The sequence below is a fragment of the Octopus bimaculoides genome, chromosome 20, assembly GCF_046866305.1.
Source record: "Octopus bimaculoides isolate indiv1 chromosome 20, ASM4686630v1, whole genome shotgun sequence".
Taxonomy (NCBI): domain Eukaryota; kingdom Metazoa; phylum Mollusca; class Cephalopoda; order Octopoda; family Octopodidae; genus Octopus; species Octopus bimaculoides.
The window spans coordinates 21,752,319-21,780,167 of NC_142947.1; the positions used below are offsets into that span (position 1 = coordinate 21,752,319).

A 27,849-nucleotide genomic window follows, 5' to 3' on the forward strand; every position below is an offset into this window, starting at 1 on the left:
CCTTTGGTATTCAAATACTATTTCTTCCATCTTGTTTTACACTTATGTGCTCACCTGTGTGTGTGTATATGTTTATATATTTATACTGGCTGACGTACCTGGGAAAGCAGGGCTTATCCCTTGGTTCCGTTCTCATAATTGTTTCAGTAATCCAATAACGACGGTGCAAAGTATGTAGCCCTTAAAACAGTTTTTGTGCATTAACATAGAATACTGAATTGTCTTACACAGGATCTTGTTTTTAGGAATTCCCAATAAGTTATGAATACCAAAATTATGAAGTCAGTTATGTAATAACATGAAATTACTTACCCGATAGTAAGAATTCAATTAAAGTAGCCTCAAAAAGGGCCTTAATGCATTCCCAGAATATACAGAACTTAGGAGGAAATACTAATAAGGTATGTAAACTAAAATCATGAAGCATGTTACGTAATAACAGGCTAATCAGATATGAGATAATAACAATTCAAAGTAAATAACTCTGTAAAGGGCTTTTATGTGTTCCCAAAGAATATTACCCCCAGGGACACTAGTGTTGGCATATTCGTGAATAAGTCACTAACTGAAATATGTGGATCTATTGTTTAAAGAAAATACTATTGTTTAAGCGTTGTACTGGATAAATTGCGAAAATAACTAACGGTTCAAATACTAAGAAATAAGCATACTCACTTTCATTTTTACCAAATAATTTAGGAAAATGAATAGGTTATTTCCCTTGGTTTTAAAATAAAATATATTAGATATATATAAGGATCTCTTCCAGGGGCCCTATTATCGATTTTTTTCAAGAATCTGAGTATGCCATGAAGTTTCCAGACATGAATTCTACACACCTGTCAAGTTTCATTAAAATCGATAAAACGATGTAGGAGGAGTTAGCTAACAACTTCACAAACACACCCATAGACAGAATTTCCCACATATGTAGTAGATATATATTCTATGGAAGACATTTCTCCTCAGCCATCTGGACTTTTTCTCTCAACCATAATCACTCCTTTGTCAATTCAGTAGTGGAACTTGAGATAGTTCAGCTGAGATAGAAGATTGCATCAGTCAAAGAGTGAGCTACTGGAGAAACTGAAAGAATAGAGTAAGAATTAGGTACTGCAATAGCTTGGGATTCAATGGCCCACAGCTATTTAATATCTTGCTAAAATACCTGAGAGAACTACATGGAGTGGAGGATAGATGTTATAGAGAAGCACCTTGACGTTTTGCTCTCCAAGGTTCCAATGAACCTACTTCACAGCAAGAAACATAAACAAGAGCAGCAATATCAAACTTACCCAATCACCAAAAGTCAACTACATGAAAATGGCTATTGGAAAGGTGGTGACCCTGACAGCACTGTCACACCATGGTCGCAGCCTTTGGGCTGAAATACATTAAGGAATGTGTGTGTGTATGTGCTTGTATGTGTGGTTATAACCTTTTACATATTGGCCATGTGAAGGTAATTTTGGTGTGCATGTAGGTTACACTGTTGTTTCTTTTATAAAATCAAAATAATTTAGTCAGTGGTAGAAATCAGAGCCCATTGCCATATCAGGCTTGCCTGGACTTGTGAGATTGATGTGGTTAATATTTGGTTAGAACATCAACAGATAAACATCTGCAAAATGCAAATTAATGATCTGCTCTGAACAGTTGAAGCAGATTAAACATTCTTAAAGGCACCCAGTCACCAAGGATTAAACTAAATGATTAAAAGCATTCCAACCATGACCATAATCATTCAGTTTGTATTTAGAACTACATTATATATGTTATTCACTTTCGAGATGGTAGAATATTTGACTGCTATTTGTAGCAGCCCAAATGATCACATAGGGGCATATGTCTTATATTAGATATTAAGGTGATGGTGGACTCATGTTACACTTAAATTGGCATTTATTAATATTCCTTAACCAATCTATCTTAATCCTCAGCACATCTCACAATTCTCTTCTATTTCTCTTTTACAGTCAGTCGCTTATTCTGTGAATCTGAATCTTTCAAGATGTATCTTATCTTGGATGTCAATACACAGACGTATCCAGTGGAACTTGGTAAGTCACACTTCATTTGATACTTTAATTGGTTTGTTTTGTCTCTACAGTTCACTGTCTATCTTTTATCTCACACACACACTCTCTCTCTCTCTCTCTCTCATGTATATTTAACTGTCCTATCTCTCCCATATACAATCAACTGTCTTCTCTTGCTTATATTTCGCTGTCCCTTCTCTTACATTTTACAGTCTTTCCTCACATGTTTCACTGTCCCTTCTCTCACATTTTACTGTCCCCTCTCTTACATTTCACTGTTCTCTTTTTAGATTCCAGTGTCTTAACATTTACTCAATATTTTTTTTTTGCATTTCAGTTTCCCTTCTATATTTCAGTAATACCTCTACAAATCCTGACTGACTAGGTGAAATACTCACCTTTTTGTCAGGTGGCCTGACTAAATCAAATGTAAAACTATGCTTTACCCTATACTGCAACTCTTGTAGGAGTTCCACTTGTGATATTCCAGGATCTTAGTTGCCCTATCTTTATTAACTAATTTTATACCAGCTTATGATGGCCTCTGGTGTAACAACAGTGCTACAGCTGCAGCAGATGTTATCATTCTTCTTTTCTCATTCTTTTTCTATTCCTGTTTCTGTCTTTCCTTCTCCTCTCACAAAATTACTGCAAGATAATCAATGAGTATCTCAACCTGTTAGATATAGCAACCAAATCACACCCTACTATCTTTAACATGTAAGGATACATTGGATCATGTAGTCTAAGGCAGGGGTTTTCAAACTTTTTGACTTGCAGACCCCTTTATATTCCAGGCTTTACCTTAGGGACCCCCTTATAAACGCTTATGAAATTTATACATAAATATTTGCTTAAAATAACATATATTTTTACATTTATTTATTTAACAGTATCTAACAAATAGATTTATTGTCAATTAAAAGATTTCGATTAAAAAAACATATATAAAATCAAAATGCCTATAAAATGTATTTGCTGTCCACGGACCCCCTATCTTGTCCTTGTGGACCCCCTGTGGTCCGTGGACCACAGTTTAAAAACCCCTGGTCTAAGATATACAAAGGACAGGATTATCTAAGGTATACAAAGGACAGGATTATCTAAGGTATACAAAGGACAGGATTATCTAAGGTATACAAAGGACAGGATTATCCATCATAGATTTACTTGTGCAGTACTGACATCAAACAACAGCAACAGTATCATAAAGGAGTTTTTTTAAATGTAATATGTCTTTCCACTGTGGTTGTAAGTTTAATGAAACAGTGTTGTTTATTTGCATTTAATAGAGTAGAGCTAGGAGATTAACGGTCAAGTCAATTTCTTGCTACTTTGAACAACTTGCTTGAAGGCAAAACTCAACTTGCCACTGGTAAAACTCGGAATAATAAGAGATCGACTAAAAACACTATTTCAATGCCTTTTTTAAGTTTAGGAAGTGGGTTACATTACTGCTGGTTCTCTAGCTTTCATTCACCTCTTCCTTCCCAGGAGCTCCCTGTGTGCCTGTTTAGTCATATTACATACAACATATCTCTCACAATGATCAAAGAATATCACCATCATCATCATTTAATGGCCATGTTCCATGCTGGCATGGGTTGGATGGTTTGATGGGTTCCAATGAGTCCAACAACAGCATTGTGCTCTAATGACATAACTCTTTCCACACTTTCTGTAGTTTTTATGACCTGCTCCCACAATTTGACACCTCTGTAATTACTCCTCTCTAAGGCATCTCCTTTACCACTGTAACAGTGGTATAGATATGTGTGTATATATATATATATATATATATATATATATGTATATATATGTATGTATATATGTAGGTATGTATATATCATCATCATCGTTTAACGTCCGCTTTCCATGCTAGCATGGGTTGGACGATTTGACTGAGGACTGGTGAAACCGGATGGCAACACCAGGCTCCAGTCTGATTTGGCAGAGTTTCTACAGCTGGATGCCCTTCCTAACGCCAACCACTCAGAGAGTGTAGTGGGTGCTTTTACGTGTCACCCGCACGAAAACGGCCACGCTCGAAATGGTGTCTTTTATGTGCCACCCGCACAAGCCAGTCCAGGGGCACTGGCAACGATCTCGCTCGAAAATCCTACAGGAGCCAGTCAGGCGGTACTGGCAACGGCCACGCTCAAAATGGTGCATCTCATGTGCCACCCGCACAAGAACCAGTCCAGGGGCACTGGCAACGATCTTACTTGGCTTGCCGGGTCTTCTCACGCACAGCCCATTTCCAAAGGTCTCGGTCCGTAGTCATCGCCTCGGTGAGGCCCAATGTACGAAGGTCTTGCCTCACCACCTCAGCCCAGGTCATATATATATATATATGTATGTGTATATGTATGTATATATGTAGGTATGTATATATATATATATATATATAAATAAATATATATATATATATATATATATATATATATACATATATGTATGTGTGTGTGTGTGTATATATATATATATATATATATATATATATACACACACACACACACTCTTTTACTTGTTTCAGTCATTTGACTGCGGCCATGCTAGAGTACCACCTTTTATAGTCAAGCAAATCAACCCCAGGACTTATTCTTTGCAAACCAAGTACTTATTCCATCTATCTCTTTTGCCGAACTGCTAAGTTACGGGGACGCAAACACACCAGCATCGGTTGTGAAGCAATGCTGGGGGGACAAACAGACACACACACACACACACACACACACATACATACATACACACACACACACACACATATATACATATATATATATATATATATATATATATATATGACGGGCTTCTTCCGGTTTCCACCTACCAAATCCACTCACAAGGCTTTGGTTGGCCTGAGGCTATAGTAGAAGACATTTGCCCAAGGTGCCACGCAGTGGGGACTGAACCTGGGACCATATGGTAGGTAAGCAAGCTACTTACCATACGGATTTATATATGTATGTGTGTATCTTTGTATGTAAGAGTATATAAATATAAAATTTCCTGACATTCTGTATCACATTGCTACACAATAACAAGCGATACAATGCTGCATAATATATAACCATGTATAATGATGATAATAATAATCACGACAGCAACACCAACAACAATAAAAACAAATGCCTTTTGTTATTAATATGGGGTAGGACTGCCTTTGGCAGTAATTACAGCTTGAATTCTACGAGGTATGGACTCATACAAATTTTGAATTCTTTCCGATGGAATTTTTGTCCATTCTTCAGCTAAAACAGTCTCCAGTTCATGTAGTGGCTCCTTACTTGTTTTCTAAAATGCAGCATAAATGTTCAATAATATTGATATCTGGGGACTGTGGTGGCCATATAAGATGTTGAACTCCACTAGAATGCTCCTCATGCCATTCTTTAACAACTTTAGCTCTGTGATTGCAGTTTCCCTCCGGAAACAGTTCTGCAACCATAGGATGAATTTGCTCAGATAGAATGCTTAAATAGTCTTGGCTATTAATTCTGCCATGAAGGGAAAGCATTGGTCCCGCAAACTCCCAAGATGTAGCCCCCCCCCCCCCCATCATCATAGATCCGCCTCCGTGTTTAACTGTTGGAAGAAGGCAGCTTGGGTCAAATGCTTCTTTTGGCTGTCTCCACACTTATACTCAGCTGGTGGTTGGAAATAGGGTAAAGGATAACAAGTCCGAGAAAATAACATTCTTCCACTGCTTTAGGGGCCAATCTTGTAGGTTTTTACTCCACTTTAAGTGCCACAATACATATGTATAAACAGTTCAAAAATGTGTAAAATTAATACAAGAAAATGGAAAAGAAAAACATATAGTTGATACTTGGTTACATTCATCAGTATCACAATCAAAAAGTAATACCTATAAGATTCAGGATATAGGGGGACCTTACCAAGAACAGAAATAATCAAAGAAATAAAAAAATTTAAAAAAATCCTACGTATGTTTCAATGTGGCTTTAGGTTTGAATTATCAGCATTCAAGCTAGTTTAGATGTAAAAACAAAAACACATTTAGGCAAATATCTTCAGGGATAGATGTGTACTTTCAGATGTTGAACAACAAAATGAACTAAGTTGAGTACCCTGCTTTTAAATATTCAAACATAAACAATAATGTATTAGGACACCGATTTCATGTGAGATATTATACATTGAAATTTTGCTAAAATACTAAAATGTATTTGAAAAATATACATATAAGGGATTAAGGGAATAGATAAATCATTTTATTATAATATGGGATGTTATGGGCTGTTAAGGGTATTAGAAACAGAATGAGAGATGAAATAGATATTTGAAGGGAAAAATCATAAATGAATTTGGGAAATCAAAGAGGAAAATAATTTTATATATACTATAATAACTATTAACTATTTATTAATTCTGTGTACTAACATATAGATTCCAATATTCTGAGAGAAGTTACTGTTTACATACTATGGAGATGAATTTAAATATTTATGCGAAAAAAATAGTCTTTTATGTGTGTGTATATATATATATATATATATATATATATATATATATATATATATACATATATATATATATATAACGGTTGTCTACTCCTTATACAGAGTGTGATCACCTCCTGTACCTACACCTTAGTACCATCATGGCGTCTGATGTGGTTTTTTAAACCAGACAATATTCTGAAAAGACAACCACATAGATTGCACTTTTGATTTGGACCACCAATACCTGCAGATAAGTTCTACTCTTTGTGGATCTTAACATGTCTTTTGAGGCTTCCGTTGGATTTGCAAACCTTCTGGCATTCAAAGGTGTACACAGACATATCGTCAGAATAGTTGGTGGAGGTTCATTGTCTATGCGTTTGCAGATGAGATTTGAGGCCAGCCAAAGACAGGCATTGTCTGTCACAGACTGTGCACACAAAAAGGTCATTGTCATTCACCTTCTCGATCATTACATTCTTCCTTAGATCTCTTTTGAGTCTTACTTATACTGGCCTCTTCAAATGCTTTTACTCCAATCCACACCTTTGTCTGCCATCCAATTCGATCCGAAGCAAGGGTTTCTATGTCCTTTGGATCCATTCCAAGTGACTTCATAGTAGTCCTTATGCTGTCCTTAAACCTTGTCTCAAGCTCTGATTTTCTGCCTATTTTTGTTGGAACCATTGATATGGAATATCGAAATTTTAATCCCTTTCACACTTATAAAATGTCAAGCAAACTTAATAATTTCTCATTACCGTTTTAGCCAGGAGACCAAACTGATAGTTTGGTAACCCGCTAAAATAAACATTAAAAATCGAATGGAGAAAAATAAACAGCTCTGCAAGTTTAACTCAGTGGTTATTGAACAAGAGAGGTGCAAAAACTTGTTTGAATATACACATCTGTGAGGAGACATAAAGAAGAATAGTAGAAATCTACTATTCCCAAAAAACTGGTAATAAATACATTACAAGTGTTCTATGAAGAGAACATAAGATTGCTGCATAATTCAACATGAATGTGAAACAACATTAAACATTGTATAAGGTAAATGAAGGTTTCTGTAGGAACGCTAAGTCATATTCACTTTGTGAGTTTACATGCGCAAGGATGAATTATGATGTTGTTTGTCGTTGTCGCCGTTAGATGCTGTAAGAACTGATACCGGTGATACCACCGGCAGTGAGGAATTTCATTATGTCATAACATAGAGAAAGCTAGCGAATAGCTTCCTGATGCAAATGCAAGCTAGACTCCCTAAGCGGAGAAAAACTGATCTATTTAAGGAAATTGCTTGTCTCCTTTGCGATAGGTAGAAACTCTAAGCAATGTAAAATATGGCTCAGACTGTGATTACCAGCATGAAAGTCAAACTTCAAAAAGTAGTTAACCATTTAAGGATTTTAATAAACTTATACAGAAAAAGTAAGCATTATACTGTCCAGCATAAATAAAAGTCAACTTCATTATATTTTTTTCTGTAAAAACCTAATCTGACATTAAATGAGTCAACTTCCCATACGTCATTTTTCAGCAAAAAAAAATTTCTAAAAAAATTCTGGAAACGATCTACTCATGTAATTTATGCACCCCCCTAAAGTTTATTTTTGTTTTTGTGGAAAAAATTGTGTAAATTACATAGGTTTTTTATAGTATATGTGTGTGTCTATATATATATGTATGTGTGTGTGTGTATATATGTGTGTACATATATGCATGTGTGTGTATGTATATATATATATTTGTATGCAAAAAAATGTGTGTATATGTATATTTAGCTAAATGATAGAAAATTGAATGTATATTCTGTATTTAAAATCACTACAATTGTTTCAACACTAATCTTTACACCCATAGTACATTGGTGAAATATTGTGTAATCATTATTAACATGCATTCAAGGTGTAAAATGCTTCTCTTCAGGTAATTGTTTGAATAAATCCTTTAGTAAATCCTACCATCATTTCACCCAGCGTGAGAATGCATACACAAAGTGATGTCATTTCCAGTAGCTTACAGAGAAAACTAAACTTACATATATGTTTGTAAGTATGTATGTGTATATATGTGTGTGTGTATATCTATCTATCTATCTATATATATATATATATATATATATATATATATATATATATATATATATATGTATGTATGTATTTACATGTGCGTGTATAGGTCTTTGGTTTGTGTTAGCTATCACAATGAAGGGTCTGCACAGTAATTGCCTACATTAGGAACTATTGTGTTTTTTGTGTTATTTATGTTGTATATACAAAGTACCCTTTTAATTGTTGTTTCTTTGCTGTGTTAAGTGTAGCTAATCTTTGTGATGTGCATGTTGGTGAGAAGAGCTTTTCTCTGATTCATCACATTTTAGAAATGGATTGTCTAAGATCCCAGGTAAAATGTTACATGTATGCTTTCTAGAATATAAGAAATTCTAACGGTGAAACTTTCATTAAGTTTCTTCAGGTTTTTGGAGGACAATTGTGTAATGGTAGGCATTATATTCCGAACTGTTACTGCGTAGGATTTGCAAGAGTGCAAAGTGCAGAAACGGGAAATTGAGCATAGCAACAGACTAAAGCTTTCGCTTCAAATAAATTAGCACACACACTTACACACATAGAATGTGTGGAAAGATGCACAAAGGATTTTACTTGTAGAAAGTATAATTGTGGAATGGTGCAGTGATCTGATAAATACATACTCTAATTTACAGGTAGCAGAGTTCTGAAATTATGGTCAATTGAAGAACTTACTCAGCCAAATTTGAATGGTCTTTTAATTCCTTTCATTCTTTGCCATATGCTCTCCGCTGTTACTACACTGTACCATTCACTACAATTCTGAGCATCTGTTTATTAATCCTTTCATTATCATATTCCTACCCAGAATACACTGTATTTGTTTCAGATAATTTTGGAAATGATGAATTTAGTAAAATAACTTTCCTATCATTAAGCTGGTGTTTCGAACATATATTAACATGAAATATTGTTGAAAGGTTTTAAATTTAGATCACTTTAAGACAGGACATTTGCATCATTGAACTGTGGGCAGTCTCAGGCAGTTTGGTATCGAAAGTGTTAAAGATATATATTCCAGTTATATACTGGGGTAAATCAACTAACTGGATGTCACCTAGCTCACTCCTTCCCCTCTCATTCTTCTTGGCATTGTGCCAAATCAATAAATCAGTATTTTAATCTCTGATGAGGGAGGAGACTGAAATCTCTTCAATAATAGCCTCTCCCATCACACCCCAAAACAATAATACAATGTTATGTATTAATTAGCATATGTTGGAGAAGTATAAAATGTGTGTGTGTGTTTGTGTGTGTGCTGTGCGTCTGTGATTTGCTTCATTTCATTAACTATTAATGAATTTCCAAAAAAAGAAAAAAGCTAATAACAAAATAAAAAAACGAACAGTATTCATCTCTCTTCCTCTTTCACTTCTGTCTGCCTTAATACCGTCTATGTTTATATATTGTCTGTCTATCTATCTATCTATCTATCTATCTATCTATCTATCTATCTATCTATCTATCTATCTATCTATCTATCTATCTAGATCTCCTTATCTGATTATATCTTATCTCTCTGTATGTTGTCTCTGTCTTTCTCTGTATCATCTGTCTGTCCATAGAAACTATATGACCATGCATACACACACACAATGTGTGTGTGTGTGTGTCTATGGTTATGTATGTGTATCTGTGAACTTGTATGTATTTGTGCATATGTAAATATGTGTGTGTGTTTATGTATATATATTACATTATGCTAAAGGTAGAATGGAAATATCCCTAAGCTGGCTGTCTGGAACTTACCTTTCCTTCCTTTCTTTCTTTTCTTCCATCTGTCTTTTCCTCTTTTTTTTTTTTCTGTCTTGGTTTACTTTTTGGGGGAAAAAAAATGTGAGATAGACAGGAACGATGATGTTGATGGTGATGGTGATGGTGATATGTTGTTGGTTGTGGGAGTGATATTGGTGGTTGTGGGAGTAACGTTGGTGGTCGTGGGAGGAAGGTTGATGGTGTCTATTGTTTTTCGAGGATTGTGGTTGTTGCGTGTATATGTGCATATATGTATACACACACACACATACACACACACACACTTGCACATATATACATATATGTATGTGTGAATATGTATTTGTGGTGAAGACTCGATGTGCATGTTTGTATATACTTGTTTTTGTGTGTGTATGTATAGGTGTTTCCCTGCGTGTAATTTTCTCTGCATATTGATGTGTGTGTGTGTGTGTGTGTGTGTGTGTCTGTCTAGGTATGCATAGATAGCTCTAGGTTTATTTATATATGTAGTTACATATCCTTGTATGCATGCATGTGTGTATGTGTATATACATATGACTATATGCATTTAGTGTTGTTTATTTGTGTTTGCATGCATGCATGTATCTGTGTATGTATGTGTGTGTGTGTGTGTGTGTGTGTATGCTTGCAATGTTCCCAGTTACCGGTACTTCCTGTCTTGCTCCCATATATAATGTATGTTGTCTGGTGTATCTGTAATATATGTGTGAGGTATGATGTAATATATATGTAGAGAGGTACATAATGTATCGGTGAGAGGCACTGCTGCCACCATGTAATAAATTCAACTCATGTGATGTCATGTGATGTAATGTTTGGCCTGTACGCAGCAGCCTTGCTGCCTCTTATCCACTTGTCTGCATCAATGTCTTCTTTTGCTGTTTCCTCCTCCTCCTCCTCCTCCTCCTATCCCCCCTCTACACAGCTGCATTTTTGTTGTCTATCTATCTATCTATCTATCTATCTATCTATCTATCTATCTATCTATCTATCTCTCTGTTTGTCTATCTATCTCTCTGTCTGTCTGTCTATCTATCCATCTATCTGTCTATCTACCCTTCTATTTGTCTGTCTGTCTATCTGTCTGTCTATTTGTCTGTCTGTATGTCTATCTGTGTGTCTGTCTGTCTATCTGTCTGTCTGTCTGTCTATCAATCTATCTATCTGCCTATCTTCCCATCTGTCTGTTTGTCTATCTGTCTGTCTGTCTATCTGTCTGTCTGTCTGTCTATCTATCTGTCTGTCTGTCTAGCTACCTACCTACCTGTTTGTCTGTCTGTCTGTCTGTCTATCTATCTATCTATCTAGCTACCTAATTGTTTGTCTGTCTATCGATCTGACTTTTATCTATCACTCTTTCCATCCATGTTTGTCCATATGTATGTCTCTCTGTTTGTCTGACTATTCGTCTGTCTGTCTATCTCTCTCTTTCTGTCTGTCTCTATCTCTTTCTCTTTCTTTCTTTCTTTCTGTTTGTCTGTGCCTGTCTGTCTAGCTATCTGTTTATATCTGTTTATCTATCGACCTGTTTGTTTGTCTATTTGTCTGTCTGTCTATCTCTGTCTGCTTGCTTGTTTGTCTATCTAGCTGTCTATCTATTGCTTCTCAGTTTTTCTGTCTATCTTCCTGTTTGTCTATCTCATTGTCCTATCTCCCTGATTGTCTATCCATCTATCTGTATGTCTTTCTCTATTTGACTATCTTGCCATCCATATATCTGCCCATCTCTGTATTGTTGCCTATCCATTGATATTTGTCTGCCTGTCCAGCAATTAATATATATCTATCTGTCTATCCATACATATATTTACCTGTCTTGCCATTAACATATCTTAGAATTTACCTATTTTTTCAGCACTTACACACACACACACACACACACACACACACACACACGTGTAGCCATGTGGTTTCGGTTTCAGTCCCATTGTGTAGTACCTTGGGCAAGTGTCTTTTACTATAGCTTTTAACTGACATAAGTATTGTGAGTGGGTTCTGTAGATGGAAACTAACAGAAGCTCATATGTGTGCATGTGTGTGTGTGCATGCATGTTTGTGTCTCTTTGCTTTGCCTTGACACCATGCATCAGTAGCAAACAAGTGATATCTTTATACAAGCAGTGCTGTTTATTTTCAATCTTCCATGAAAACATGTCCAGTCTTGTGGAAACATTACCTTGCCTAGAAACAAGTGGAGGTTGGCAACAGGAAGGCCATCCAACCATAGGAAATCTGCCTTAACAAATTCTGCGCAAGAATCAAGAAGCGAATATTAAATGATGATGTATATATATATATATATACATACATACATTTTATATATATATATATATATATATATATATATATATATATATACATACATTTTTTATATATATATATATATATATATATATATATATATATATATATATATATATATATATATATAGAGAGAGAGAGAGAGAGATCTTTTACTTATTTCAGTCATTTCAATGTGGCCATTCTGGGGCACTGTGCTGAAGGGTTTAGTTGAGCAAACTGCCTCTGCTACTTATTTTACCTTTTTTTAAGTGTGGTACTTATTCTATTCATCTCTTTAGCCAAACCATTGAGTTCTATGAGATGTAAACAAGCCAACATTGGTCAAGTTATGGTGAAGGGGGAGACAAACGTAAAGCACTCACACACATACACACACAAAAGGCTTCCACACAGTTTCCACATCTCAAATTCACTCACAAGGCTTTGGTTGGCCTGGGGTTATTGCAGAAGACACCTTCCCATGATGAGATGCAGGACTGAACCTGAAATCATGTGGTTGCAAAGCGAGCTTCTTAGCCACAAAGCCAATACCTGTTTGTCCTGTTCCATTACCTACCAGTCTATATATGTGTCAAGAGTTTTGTCCATTTTTCAGTCTGCCTCTTTCTTTTTTACATTTATGCCATTTTTCTGGTGTCCATTCATCTGCCAGTATTTCTCTCCAGTTTTCTCTATCCACCTTCTCTCTCTCTTTCTGTATGTATGTATGTATATATATGTATATGTATTTCTATCTATCTTCTTCTTTCTCAGTCTTTCCATATACCTGGCAGTCTCTTGCTATGTCTGACAATCTCCGGTTTGTTTCATTCTCTGCATGCATCTATCTGTCTTTCTCCGCCAATATACTTTCCATGTCTCTTTTTCTCTCTGTCTGGTGATGTTGATTAAAAAGAAAATTCATTGAAACCATAAAGTCAAGTCTTCATTTACCTACTCACCACATACAGACTACATGTTAATGTTTGTTCTTTCTGTATTTCTATTGGTACCTTAATAGATTTTATCCCCTAAAAAATGGCAACTTCATTCCATCCATCTGAAGTTTCTACCTTTCCAACTTAAAACACTCTCTATCTCACCTCTTTTTCTTACCGTGTTCTAATCAAGATAACCTTTCCACAGGCTCTGTTTCTAGAATTCACTAACTTTCTTCAATTACAAACCTGCAAATACCCACAGTTATTATCAACCACATTGTTTTTACTCAGTCAGTGTTTTCACACTCTAGCAGAATATGGTGGAAGTGCTTGAGATCAGCCCTATTCTTTTGTCTTTAGATATACATATTGAAGAAAAAAAAAAAAGAAAGAAAAATCATCTGGTTCAGTCAGACAGAATACCTAAATTTCAGGCTTTGTGCCAATGTTAGAAACAATTATTTTTCAGTGAGTTGGCAGAATTGTTAGTGTGCTGGATGAAATGCTTAGTGGTATTTCACCCATTGCTACATTCTGAATTCAAATTCTGCTGAGGTCGACTTTGCCTTTCATCCTTTTGGGGTCCATAAATTGAGTACCAGTGAAACACTGAGGTCAATTGTAATCAGCTAGTCCTCTCCTGCCAAATTTCAAGCCTTGTACCTTTAATAGAAAGGATTATTTCTAACATACAGGTGGCGTGCTGGCAGAATCATTAGCATGCTGAGCAAAATGCTTCGTGATATTTTGTCCTTCTTTATGTTCTGAGTTGTAATTCCACCTAGGTCACCTATCCTTTCACAGTTGATAAATTAAGTACCAGAAGAGCCCTGGGGATGGTGTAATCAACTAGCTCCTTCCCATCAGAATTTCAGGTGCCTATAGTAAAAAGGGTTATTATTTTAAACACACGCTTAAGACTAGAGATTGTCAGGGGAAGGAACAGTTGATTATATCAACTTCAGCACTACACTGATACTTTATACTGTCAGCCCCAAAAGGACAAAAAGCGAAGCTGATATCAGTGAGATTTAAATGAAGAAACTGAGAGGTTTGCCATATCTATATACATGTGTGTGTGTGTATGTGTGTCTTGGTGTTTGTGTTTGTCTCCCTGTCACCACTTGACAATCAGTGCTGGTTTGTTTACATTCCTCTTAGTTGTTTGACTAAATCATTCAAGGTAGTGCCTCTGTATGGCTACAATCCAATGACTGAAAGATAAGATAATAATAATAATAATAATAATAATGATAATAATAATCCTTTCTACTATAGGCACAAGGCCTGAAATTTGAGGGAGAGGGATAGTCGATTACATCAATTCCAGTACTCAACTGGTACTTGATTTATTGACCCTGAATTTGAACTCAGAATGTAATGGCGGACAAAATACTGCTAAGCATTTTGCCTGGCATGCTAACAATTCTGCCAGCTCGCCGCCTTAATAATAATAATAATAATAATAATAATAATAATAATAATAATAATAATGGTTTCAATATTCTTTTGCACAAGGCCAGTAGTTTCAGGGAGAGTGGTTTAGTCATTTGCATCAATCCCAGTACTGACCTGGTACTTATTTTATTGACTATCAAAAGATGAAAGGCAAAGTTGACCTCAGTGGTATTTAAACTGAGAGTGTAGAGAGCTGGAAGAAATGCTGCCAAGCATTTTGACCAATTCATTAATAATTCTGCCATCTTGTTACCTTAATAACAATAAGAATAATTTCATTTTTATTTACCACAAGGCCCCATTCATTCATACAATATGTTAGAAAAATGGTTTACTTAGCATGTGATGATATACAAACAAAAAAAAGAATGAGAAATGAGGTAAAAACATTATATATTGAAACACTAAAAAATTGTTGATATAAACGCAAACTACACAAAATAGATATCTACAAATGAAGGCACTCCAATCATGCACAGAAGAACTGCATCCAAAGTTAAATCTTAAACTCCACGATTCTAATCGCACTCCATCTTCATGTGTTTTTCACCCAAGTACTGAAAATTAGCTTGTCTTCCAAAAAACACTTGTGAGCAACTTGAGTGTTGGAGTGGGCAAGCAGGGGCTCATGCTCCCATGGTGGTTAAGCTGTAACACTTTGTGATGCTTTAAGTTGATGCTCACAAATAGTCTGCCCCATTAACATATCTACATATGTATCTTTCCATCGGAGTCTATTTTTTTGCCAATCTGCACTTTTTGTTAATTGCTCTTGCAATTTGTTTAAATTTTTTCTCCGCTGGTTGGTCACTATTCAAAGTTTTGTGGACTTCATAACTACCGAGGTGATGTGTGCTTCTTTGTGCATTCTGCTTACTTTTTGTTTGATGTCGTTTATTTTCTCAAGTTTAACACCTCAGTTCATTCTCTATACCCTCTTCATTGTTGCAAGATGATAGAGTGCTACTATTTGTTGTAGTTGGGTGGAGGATACCTGATTATTGGCTACTAGCACTTGAATGATGCACCTGTGTCTAATAGTTAGTTACTGTTGTAGCTTGTGTGTGTGGGTGTGTGTTAATTTTTTAAAAATGTTTTTGCTTTTCCAGCTCCTAATTGGGCAGAAAACCTCTAAAGTGGCTCTTACTGCTAATGGTATGGTATAACAGGTGATCTTTGTGCCCCACACCACCAGTGTTATCACATTTTTATATGTAGCCACAATAAGATACAGTTTGGGAATGTTCTGAGATCTTTGGAGGTCATCAGGGTTTGTATGTCCATGTTGAATGCAGATCCCACTCAACCACATGTCACTCAGTGTTGCCCTAGTGCTTACCACCTGTTGGTTCTGTACCACAACAATGATGATAATGGGCCAATGTTCAGCATTATCACCAGTGTATCTTGCTGTGACTCATGATATATCATTTCATGCATTATGACAAGCCTGTGGGCAGTTATGCAATTCACAAGCTTTGCCTGTTCTCTTGCTTCCTCCTCAATTTTCAAAGAATGTGCACACAATTCCTATGCTCTACTCCAGTTGATAGAACTGCAACGTTTCACACATTGGTCAGGGTGTTTTTCTTAACCTTTTAGCATTCAGATTACTCTGTCAAATGTAATGTATATTTAATCACATTGTCTTAAATTAATCATACATTATCTTGGAGACTTGAAATTTCAATGATGTAATTGTTTATCTCCAAAATGACATTGTAGGGTTGGTGTGAAAAGCCATGTCTGGCTGGTTTACTCTTTTACTCTTTTACTTGTTTCAGTCATTTGACTGCGGCCATGCTGGAGCACCGCCTTTGAACATAAAATAGGTAGAATATTTGACCTGTTTGAATGCTAAATGCTTAAATATCCTGTTGTGTCTAGGGGGAGTCATTACACCAATAGTAGGTTAACTGTTCCTCTGATAGTGTATTAAAAGCTTCTCTGTTTTTGTTGAGGCTGAAGTATATCATTTTCCTCATTACTCTTTTTTCAATGAAATCATCAGACAAAGAAGCAGAACTGTTTGTAAAAGACCTGTCCCATGTATTCCTTAAGGAGGGCTAACTCATAGTATTTCTCTCTGTCTCGTAACACTAGCAAAGCTGTTGTTATTATTGCTTCTATTGTTAAAATTTTTCTATTTGTGTGTGTTGCAGTACAAAAGAGTATATTAATGTATGCATTCATTTGCAATTGTCATACTTATTAAGGTATTAATGTCTCTGTTTGTAATTATGTATTAGGGTTAAGGTTAGTTTGTTTAATTGTCATATTTTTTGTTTCTTATTTTCATTTTATTTTTTAAAATAGTCTGTTTTTGATTTCATAATTTTAAAATATTTCCTCAAAATTCATGGGAATGTATATGCTACTACTACCTTTGCAGAGAAAGAAGCCATATTGAAACACACATAATGTATGCCTATAAAGTATAGTAAAAAAAAATGTCAAGGACGTACCCTATTTTACTCTCCCAGGGTAAATAAAGTGGACAATGATATGTTCCAGAGTTGTTGGTAAAATAATCCAAAGAAAAAGAAAATTTTTCACTCAGTGAAATTTGGTAATGATCTAAATTCATTAGAGTGAGTCTAAAGACGTGTGCAAGATATAGCAGCTAAATTTTTGACATCTAGTGATAGTCTTAAACAGTTGTCACTATCATGCAAGGTGTGTTCTCTATTTCTAGTCTTCTGTGAAAATATGTTTGGTTATGGAGAAATATTAGCTTACTTTGAAATAGATAGGTAGAGGTTGGCAACAGGAAGGACATCCAGTTGTAGAAAATTCACCTCAACAAATTCCATCCAACCCTTACAAGCATTGAAAAGTGGACATTAAAGTGATGATGTCACATACTCGTGTGTGTGTGTGTGTGTGTGTGGAGGGCACAGGCATAGTTATGTGTTTAAGAAGTTGTGGGTTCAGTCCCACTGCTCTGTACCTTGGTGTTTTCTACTATAGGCTCATTTGGCCAAATCCTTGTGAGTGAATTTGGTAGATGTAAACTGAAAGGAGCTCCTCGTGTGTGTGTGTGTGTGTATCATACATTTGTACTGTATGATAATCACAAAGTTATGAATAATGTCACATCTCTTGTCAACATCATCTGTTTCCTTTGTGTCTTCCAGCTGTAAGACAATGCTTTTGAGAATAGTATTGACATCAAGAAGGGCATCTAACCATAAACTACTGCCTCAAAAATATACTAGCCAACCCATATTAGTATTCAAAAAACAGTTGTAAAAAAACCCATCATGATGATAATGATGATGAAGGTAAAATGTTGAAATATGTATATGTTCCAAAGCACTCACCTCAGGTAAAATGGAATACCTGACAAAATTTTTAATGTCCTTTAACACTGACAAATGCCTTCTTGCTATGAAATTACAAATGAAATCTAGGAGTGCAGACATCCAGTCATACCAGTTTTAGTCATGGGTCACGTGTGGGCAGTAGATAGAAGGGAAGGAGGATGAGATAGAGGGAGAGAGAGAGAGAGAGTGACAGAGTGAATAGGGAAGGAAGGGAAAGAGAAAGTCTACAGTTATGAGTGAGAGGACGAGCGAGTGGAAGAGAGGAAGTTGGGATGCTAGAAAAAGAAGTATGAGGACGGGAGAGAAAGAAAGAAGATAGGGGACCAACATCCTGAGTCTGGTCCTTACCACTTCATCCCATGTCTTTCAGGGTCTTCCTCTTCTGCGGGTACCATCCACTTTCAGTAATTGGCACTCCTTCATTCATACGCATCACATGTCCAAATCAACATAGTCTTCTCTCTTGCATGCTGCATTTGGTTCCTCTTATGCCCAATTTTTCTCTCTATACATTTGCACTTTGTTGTACATGCATACTGATGTTGCACATCCAACAGAGCATACTACTTTCATTTCTCTTCAGTCTACGCATGTCTTCTGCATTCAGAGCCCATGTCTCACTACCATGGAGTATAGCCGTTCATACAGTCTAACCTCCACTCTGAGAGAGAGTCCTTTTGTTGCCAACAGAGGTAATGGTTCTCTGAACTTCCTCCACCATTGCTAATTTGGTCACCTACACAACAGAACCTATCTGCTACCTGAAGAGAACCTTCTGAGTGTTTGAGAGAGACTAAGTCCTGTGTGCTCTTAGTGCTTATTGTTCCTGCACATCTGCCACATATGAAGACAACTTTATCTGTTAATCTTCCTGTGATTCCAATGCACCTCTTATGTGTCCATAGCTTACACTGAGTGCAATGAGGGGAATGACTTCCAACTCCTTTCCTACATATTGAAAAGAGTTGGAAGTAGTATATATATATATGGGTTGAACCCCCAACCCCTAACTCTCTCACGCTATATATATATATATATATATGATGGGCTTCTTTCAGTTTCTGTCTGCTAAATCCACTCGCAAGGCTTTTGTCAGTCCAAGGCTATAGCAGAAGGCACTTTCCCAAGGTACCATGCAGTGAGACTGAACCTGGAACCATGTGGTTGGGAAGCAAGCTTCTAACCACACAGCCATGCCTGCTAATTTTTTCCTCTAATGCCTTTCCTTGTTTCGCTGCTGGTCTTGTGCCCTGTGCGAACGCCAATGTTTTCAGGAACTTTGCATGCTCCTTGAAATCCTTCATGCTGTTTATTGAAAAGGAATTGTCAGGAACATTCTTTATATGTATCATCATACTTCCTTTGGACCTCTGTGTGTGTCTACATTATATATACATACATATATATGCACATATATATATATATATATATATATATACATACTTTTATTCTTTTACTTGTTTCAGTCATTTGACTGCAGCCATGCTGGAGTACTGCCTTTAGTTGAGCAAATCGACCCCACAACTTATTCTTTGTAAGCCTAGTACTTATTCTATCAGTCTCTTTTGCAAAACCGCTAAGTTACGGGGACGCAAACACACCAGCATCAGTTGTCAAGCGATGGTGGGCGGACAGACACAAAAACACACACACACACACACACACACACACACACACACACACACAACGGGCTTCTTTCAGTTTCTATCTACCAAATCCACTCACAAGGCTTTGGTTGGCCCAAGGCTATAGTAGAAGACACTTGCCCTAGGTGCCACATAATGAGACTGAACCCAGATCCATAGGAATTAGGAAGGGCATCCAGTTGTAGAAACCATGCCAAATCAGACTGGAAATTGTTGCTGCTCTCAGAGTTTACCAGTTCCAGTCAAATTGTCTTACCCATGCCAGCATGGAAAGCAGACGCTATACGATGATGATAATATATACAAACATATATATGTATAAAATTCAGGTAATATTATGTCTGATAATGTAAAACGTATATGATTAGCGCTCAGGTTGACCTGTTGCCTGGACTTACTATATCACTGTTCAGGTAGAATACCAGATATACCATTCAACATTCCCCAACTGATCTTTTATCGACTTCTTGTGATCTAAACTCCTGTAACATTCAGTTCCATCCCCATGTTGTGTCAATGCTTAAATATATAAATGTCATAATCTAACCTGATACCAGTTTGACTGTGTAGACTTCAATACTATTATATACATACACACTCATATATATACATACACACATATATATACATAGACGTAGATACACACACAGACTCACATTTGTGTGTGTATATGCATGTATTTGTATGTATATGTGCATTTGTGTCTGCTGCATCCTCGTGATTAATTTTCACTCTCTTTCTCTCTCTCTCTCTCTCTTTTACTCACCTCTCTCCCTCTTTCTCTACCCACTCCTTTCTCACTACTACTGTATTCTTTTTGTTATAAAAGAGTCTGCCATATCTGATTTTTCATTATTTGCATGTCTGTCTGCCTGCCCTCGTGATTTATTCCTTTTTCTCCCTCCTTCTTCGTTTATGTTGCACACATACACACAATCTCACACATGCACACATACACACGCATGCACACACGTGTCTGTCTCTGCATGTGCTTAATTGCTTGTATGTTTCTTTTTAAAGCATGTGTGGTTGTGGGTGTGCTGTGTAGGTGTGACTGTCTGCACCCACCTGATTTGTTTTTCTATGTGAAGAAGGTATCTGTGCTTTTACTTTGTTGTGTTACATGCGTGCAGTTGTATGTATGCTTATGCAAGTGTACATGTCTGTGAGTTTTTATGTTGTGCTTGTGTTTTTTGTTTCCCTGAAATTCTGGATATCTGTATGTGTGTGCATGAGTGCATCTACATTTCATCTCACTGTATGTGTATGTATACATACATATACATACATACATACATACATACATACATACATACATACATACATACATACATATATATATATATATATATATATATATATATATATATATATATATATATATATATATATATATATATATATATATATATATATATATATGTTTGTCTATCTGTCTGTCTGTCTGTCTATCTCTCTCTCTCTCTCTATATATATATATATACATATATACACACACACACACACACACACACACACGTATATACATATACATGCAATCTTCATTTTCCTTGCATGTATATATGTACATCTTCACTCCATCCATGAGTATATGTGCATGTCTGTATGTATACATTCAAACATACGTACATATGTGTGTATGTGTATATGTATATATAAATATACAGATAGACAGACAGACAAATCAGATTGGAGCCTGGTGTAGCCATCTGGTTTCACCAGTCCTCAGTCAAATCGTCCAACCCATGCTAACAAGGAAGGCAGACGTTAAATGATGATGATGATGACAGATAGACAGACAGACAGACAGACAGACAGATAGATTATCTTCATTTTTTCATTCTGTGTATATATGTATATCTTCATTCCATCCATGTGTGTCTGCTATCAGCTTACCTTGCAGTATACAACAGAAATTTGTTGATCAGCTGTCTCTGATTTCTGTTTGGGTCCCTGACAAGATTATTGTGGCAGTGAAGACATGTTGGTAGTGATGAGCTGCAAAAGGGGTAGTAGTTATGGTATGGTGGTGTGTTGTGGATGTGGTAGTGATAGGGAAGTGTGGAAAAGTGTTGGCAGCAGTGCATCTTTGGGTTTTCTATGTAGATGTTGATGGAATTTTAATGAATGTATATTTGAGTCTGTTTATGTCAGTGTGTGTGCGTGTGTGTGTGTGTCTTTTATCTTGTTCCAATCATTAGACTGCAGCCATGCTGAGGCACCACCTTGAAGAATTTAATTTTATGTTAAGTCTGGTTCTTATTTTATCTGTCTTTTTGCTGAACCACTAAGTTATGGGGACATAAACATACCAACACCAGTTTTCAAGCGTGGGAGAGGGACAAACACAGACAGAAAGATGCACACACACATATTTGTATACATATATACAACGGGTTTCTTTCAGTTTCTGTTTAGCAAATCCACACACAAAGCTTTAGTCAGCACTAGGCTATAGCAGAAACACTTGTCCAAGGTGCCATGCAGTGGGTGAACCCAGAACCATGTGGTTTGGAAGCAAGTTTTTTATCACACAGCCACACCTGTGCCTATATGCACACACACGTACCACCACCACCACCACCATCATCATCATTATTTAACATCTGTTCTCCATGCTGACATGGGTTAGACAGTTTGATGGGAACTGGCAAGGCAAATGCCACACCAGGTTCCATAGTCTGTTTTTGCTTGGTTTCTACAGCTGGATGCCCTTCCTAACACCAACTACTTTATAGTGTGTACTGGGTGCTTTTTATGTGGTACCAGCACCAACACCAATACTTTTTGTGTGGTTCATTGGTTTTAGGATATCAACTCTGTTGTGGTGGGCAATGCAACCAGCCATTTTATAGAATATATGGGGGACATTTTATTCTGCCACTGACACTAGAGATTGTCTGTTTTTCATGTGTGCACACATCTGAATATGTTTATGTTCAAAATCACACACACACACAAGTTGATAGTCCAGTATTACTCACATATACACTCTGCATGTGTGTGTATATGTATATATATATATATATATATATATAAAATTTAGAGGTAATACTTGACAATTGTAAGCACCTGTGTATGCCAGCTAGTGGTTGCGGTGAAAGAATAAATTGTAAATCCAAAAAATAACAACAAAAATACAAAGGATTCTGCGGTACACATGTTTCAAGCTTTATATGTGTATAATTTACAATATAAAGCTATCCTCAGCCGCAAAATTATTTCTCTCCCAGGAAATTATACCACATCGGCGTTAAAGTAGGAAGAAAGGTGTGATGTAAGAGGTGAAGATCCTTTCGGTATTCTGTATAGTACTATACCTCATATAATTCTCCACCCACACATAATCTCTCCGGTCCTCCGAAAACCTTCCATACCTTGCCACGATTCACTGAATCGTGGCAAGGTATAATTTCCTGGGAGAGAAATAATTTTGCGGCTGAGGATAGCTCTATATTGTAAATTATACACATATAAAGCTTGAAACACGTGTACCGTGGAATCCTTTGTAGTTTTGTTGTTATTTTTTGGATTTACAATTTATATATATATATATATATATATATATATATTATTGGCTAAACTGGCAATATGACCATCCCCAAGTACAACAACATATATATAAATATATATATATATATATATAAATATGCAGTCCAGTATTGTAATATACAGTCATAGTCACCTGTTTTATATAGCACCTTCACAACTCTTTCTTGCCAGCAAGTATGACTTAGTAATATGTACTATGCCTTCATTAACCCTTAAATAGTGGACATCATCAATTGACGTTTCAAAAATTTTACATGGATACAGCCATCACTAGTTGGTGCCTTGAGTGTCCACTTCTACAAAATGCACATAGGTGTAAGTGGCCCTTATCAATGAAAGAAATCAAGTTGCAAATGGAAGATTTATACAGTGATAAAGAAGTTTTTTTTGCTAATTTTCCTTTATCATCAGATGAGGTAGATGATGATGATGATGCCAAGGATGATGATAATGATGACGTTCTAGATAGCACAGAAGAAAATGATTCTTCAATTAACTCTGGATGGAAAATATGCCACAATATTTCTCCATTTCTGCATTTCTTTGATAATAATGTGGGAATCTCAAATGAATCTATGCTTACATCAGATGCAAAGGAAAGTGAATATTTTACAGCACTTTCAGATGAGATGATAGATTTTCATTGTTTTTTGCATATTTAAAGTGAAAATAAGTAAAAAAAAAAATGATTTTTGTGTTTTGCCCATTTAGCTCAACATATTCCATGCAATCCTTTGGTTTAGGGTGCCTTTGTAGTTGCAAACTAGACACAGATGTCAGTTTAAACTTCCTATCTTTGACCAAGCAGCACATTTAGGATGAGGCAACTGGAGGAAGAGAGGGCTGTACTTGCACTTGGCTGGCAGTTATTTCAGCTGGAGCAATGATAAATGAAGTTTCTTGCTCAAGAATGCAATGTGCTGTCCAGTCCAGCAATTGAACTCACAACTTCAATCCAACACCCTAACCATACAGACACACACACACACACACACATGCTCAGCATTATACACACAGCTACACTGTCCATTCCAATATTATACATACACACTTAGTGTTACACACACACACACACACACACACAGTGTTTCGCAGTCTAGTCCATTGTCTGTCTTTCTGTCTCTCTCTGTTTCTCTTGTGCACACACATACACACACACACACAGTGTTATACAAACACATACATAACTATACAGTCCTGTGTTACACGAAAACTGTGAGGTGTGTAAGAAACTACTTGAAATTGTTTGTTAAACAGCTTCATTACTGGTGATAGCTTAATGATGTTACATAGTAGTACATCTGTTATTGTTGCTGCTCTTCTAGCAGCTGCTGCTGCTGCTGCTGCTATTACTACTACTACTACTACTACTACTACTACTACTACTACTGCTGCTGCTGCTGCTGCTGCTGTTGTTGTTGTTGTTGCTATAGTTACCACCACCACCACCACTGCAGCTGCAACTACTAATTGCTTTGTTTTTACCAGTCTCACTAATTTCTTTGCTGACCTTAGTCTACTAAAATCACTGTTGATGGACTGTCATTGTAATTATCATCTTTGAAAGAGGCTACTACTGCTTGTGCTCCTCCCCCTCCTCCTCAAGCAACTAAAGAATCTTCCTCCTTATCAATGCTACCACACCAAACCAGCATCAGTAGTTATGCTGTGAAAAAATATGGTGGACTGGTGGTGGTTAGATGAAACCCTTAAGGTCATCAAATAGTCACTTTAGTATCATTTGACCAAAAAAAAAAAAAAAAAATGTACACCACTATGATCACCTACCATTAGTTATATGCTAACTAACGAGGAAGTTTCTCTGCAGACATTTGATTTGCTAGGAATAGCAAGAACTCCTTCAAATCACACCTTATCATCTTATGAAAGGAAAGACAGTGCGGTAGTCTTTGGTGTCTTCCATAAAGTTGCTAAATTTGAGTCTCGCATACTTGAGACTGTAGTTCTGGATGTTACTGCAAGTTCTTTAGCCTTGTTTACCCATATTAAGATCATTCTCTTCTATCATTTTGAGAACTTTGTTCATATATCTTCATTGGTATAATCTCTTTCAGACTCCAATTTTATCTTCATTTATTGGTTGGATTGGAAGGTAACATTGGATTACAAGAACTTGTACTTTATTTTGCCATCATTACTGACAAGTTATAACCAACTAGGTTGATCTGTTGCATTGTCCAAAATTAGTATTACTTTTACCTCATTAGCAGAAACTTTGAGGACATCTTCCCGGTATTTAAGCATCACAGGAATGAAATATGAGAAAGAAAAAAAATCCAGTTGCTCAAGATGTACATGATGGACCATAATTTGTTTGGAAAGGTAATAATGCATAAGCAGCTGGCCTTTGAAATTCACAGATGTGCCGACTTCATTGTTATCACTAACTCAAAGAGCACCATCTTTGTTTGCACTACACAAAACTGTAAACATACTTAAATACTTAAAAGCTCAGGTATTCTTGGGTAGTGGCCACTGGTATGGTCCAGTATCATCGTCAGGGAAGTTAGGAGCCTTTCCTGCATTTAAGTCATTTAACCTCTTCAAGAATGGTTTAAATTTCTTTGGATGATGTGCTCCATGCTTCATTGTGGGTATTTTTATTACCTATTCTATGGCTCTAGACGGAACATACACAAGACTTCTGAGAGCAGCATTTAACATTAAATGGCAGTTCAGATACAACAAACCGGTTATTTATGATGATCTTCCAAGAGTTACCTCTGCTATAATGGAAAGAAAACTGAGATTCTGTGGACACTGCTTTTGTAGCAAGGATGAAGTAGTGAGCTAAATGCTGATGTGAGAACCAACACACTGAAAGCAACCTGAGGGGGTCATCCTGCTAGGACATTTATTGACAAACTGGTTAAAAATTCCAGTCTATTGAAGAGCTGCCTACCAAGAGCAGTGCAGGTTAAATAATTCTGGAGACTAGCGGTTGATAATATTCATGTGTAAATGAAACAGTATTGTTATTTATTAATAAGGCTGTGAGCTGGCAGAACTGTTAGCATGCTGGATGAAATGCTTAGCGTTATTATGCCTGTTGCTCTGATCTGAGTTCAAATTCCGCCGAGGTCGATTTTGCCTTTCATCCTTTCGGGGTCAATAAAATTAGTACCAATTGAAGACAGATCGATGTAATCAACTCATCCCCTCCCCAAAAATTGCTGCCTTTGTGGCAAAATTTGAAACCATCATTATTATTTATTATTATTAAAGACGTCACACAGTATCCAATATCATGATGTTGATTGAAGATATTATGTCTACTGGGGGTTTGTACTGTCTGTCAAGCCACAACAAGGACCTCAAACTGACATTACTTTAACGCAATATGCATGCATTTCCAAGTAATGCTGATTTTTGCAATACACTTAGATTGTAGGGTATTTCTAAAGTTCCCAGATGTTTCTTCAGGTTGGGTGGTATTGAACCTAATGCTCCAATGACATATCATCATCATCATCATCATCATCATCATCATCATCATCATTATTATTTTTATTATTATTATTATTATTAGTAGTAGTAGTATATTCCATGGCAATTTCTAAATCACTACAATCCCCTCCTAGTTTCAGCATTCTTGATAGCCATATACTTAGCTTGGCAGCAGTGCAGTACTTGGAATTTTTGCATCTTGGAATGGTGTTACTACAATATCATTGGTGAATAAGAATCATTTTGTCATAACCTTCTCAGGATTATCTTTTGCAATTCTTATATGTTTCCTTGCCCCAGCAGCTAATGATTTAGAATTTACATCAGTATCCTATTTCAAAGAAAATTTAATGGGCTTGTCTTTAGCCTTGTGTCTGCCCCAAACTTCACTTTTTATCATCATACTTCTCACAAACTCTTTACTCTGAAGCACTGGCTTCTGTCTTACTTTTATAAGACGTAGTTTCTAGTTGGCAAATAGTCACATGTTTCGTGTTTAGATTATTCCTCTCACTTGAGTACCTGATCTAAAATACAAGGCTGAAAGATGCATTTTCACTGAAATATGAAAAAATACTGAGAAACATAAATTATGTTGCATATGGTGGTTATTATTACAATGTGCACTGTGTTACTACACTGAATCTACTAGTCTTGCATAGTAATATTATTCAATAATAAACATTAACTTGAAGCTGTTTTGACCTAACTTAATTTTTGTTTCTTAGCATGTATTAAATTTCAAAGCAAATTGTGGCCAGATTGTATCACATTACCCCAAAACATATATTATTATTAAAAATGGTCAGTTTCATG

General features: G+C 36.2%; 1 protein-coding gene across 1 annotated transcript in view; it reads left to right on the plus strand.

Annotated features, from left to right (window-relative positions):
- The first annotated feature begins 1,937 nt into the window (after positions 1-1,937).
- Positions 1,938-27,849, plus strand: part of LOC106867543 (DNA-directed RNA polymerases I, II, and III subunit RPABC3) — a 182,208-nt gene continuing 156,296 nt past the window's right edge. Inside the window, exon 1 of the mRNA XM_089338214.1 lies at positions 1,938-2,060. Coding sequence (XP_089194340.1) covers positions 2,012-2,060 — 49 coding nt within the window. The 5' untranslated portion in view covers positions 1,938-2,011. The remainder of the gene's footprint in view (positions 2,061-27,849) is intronic.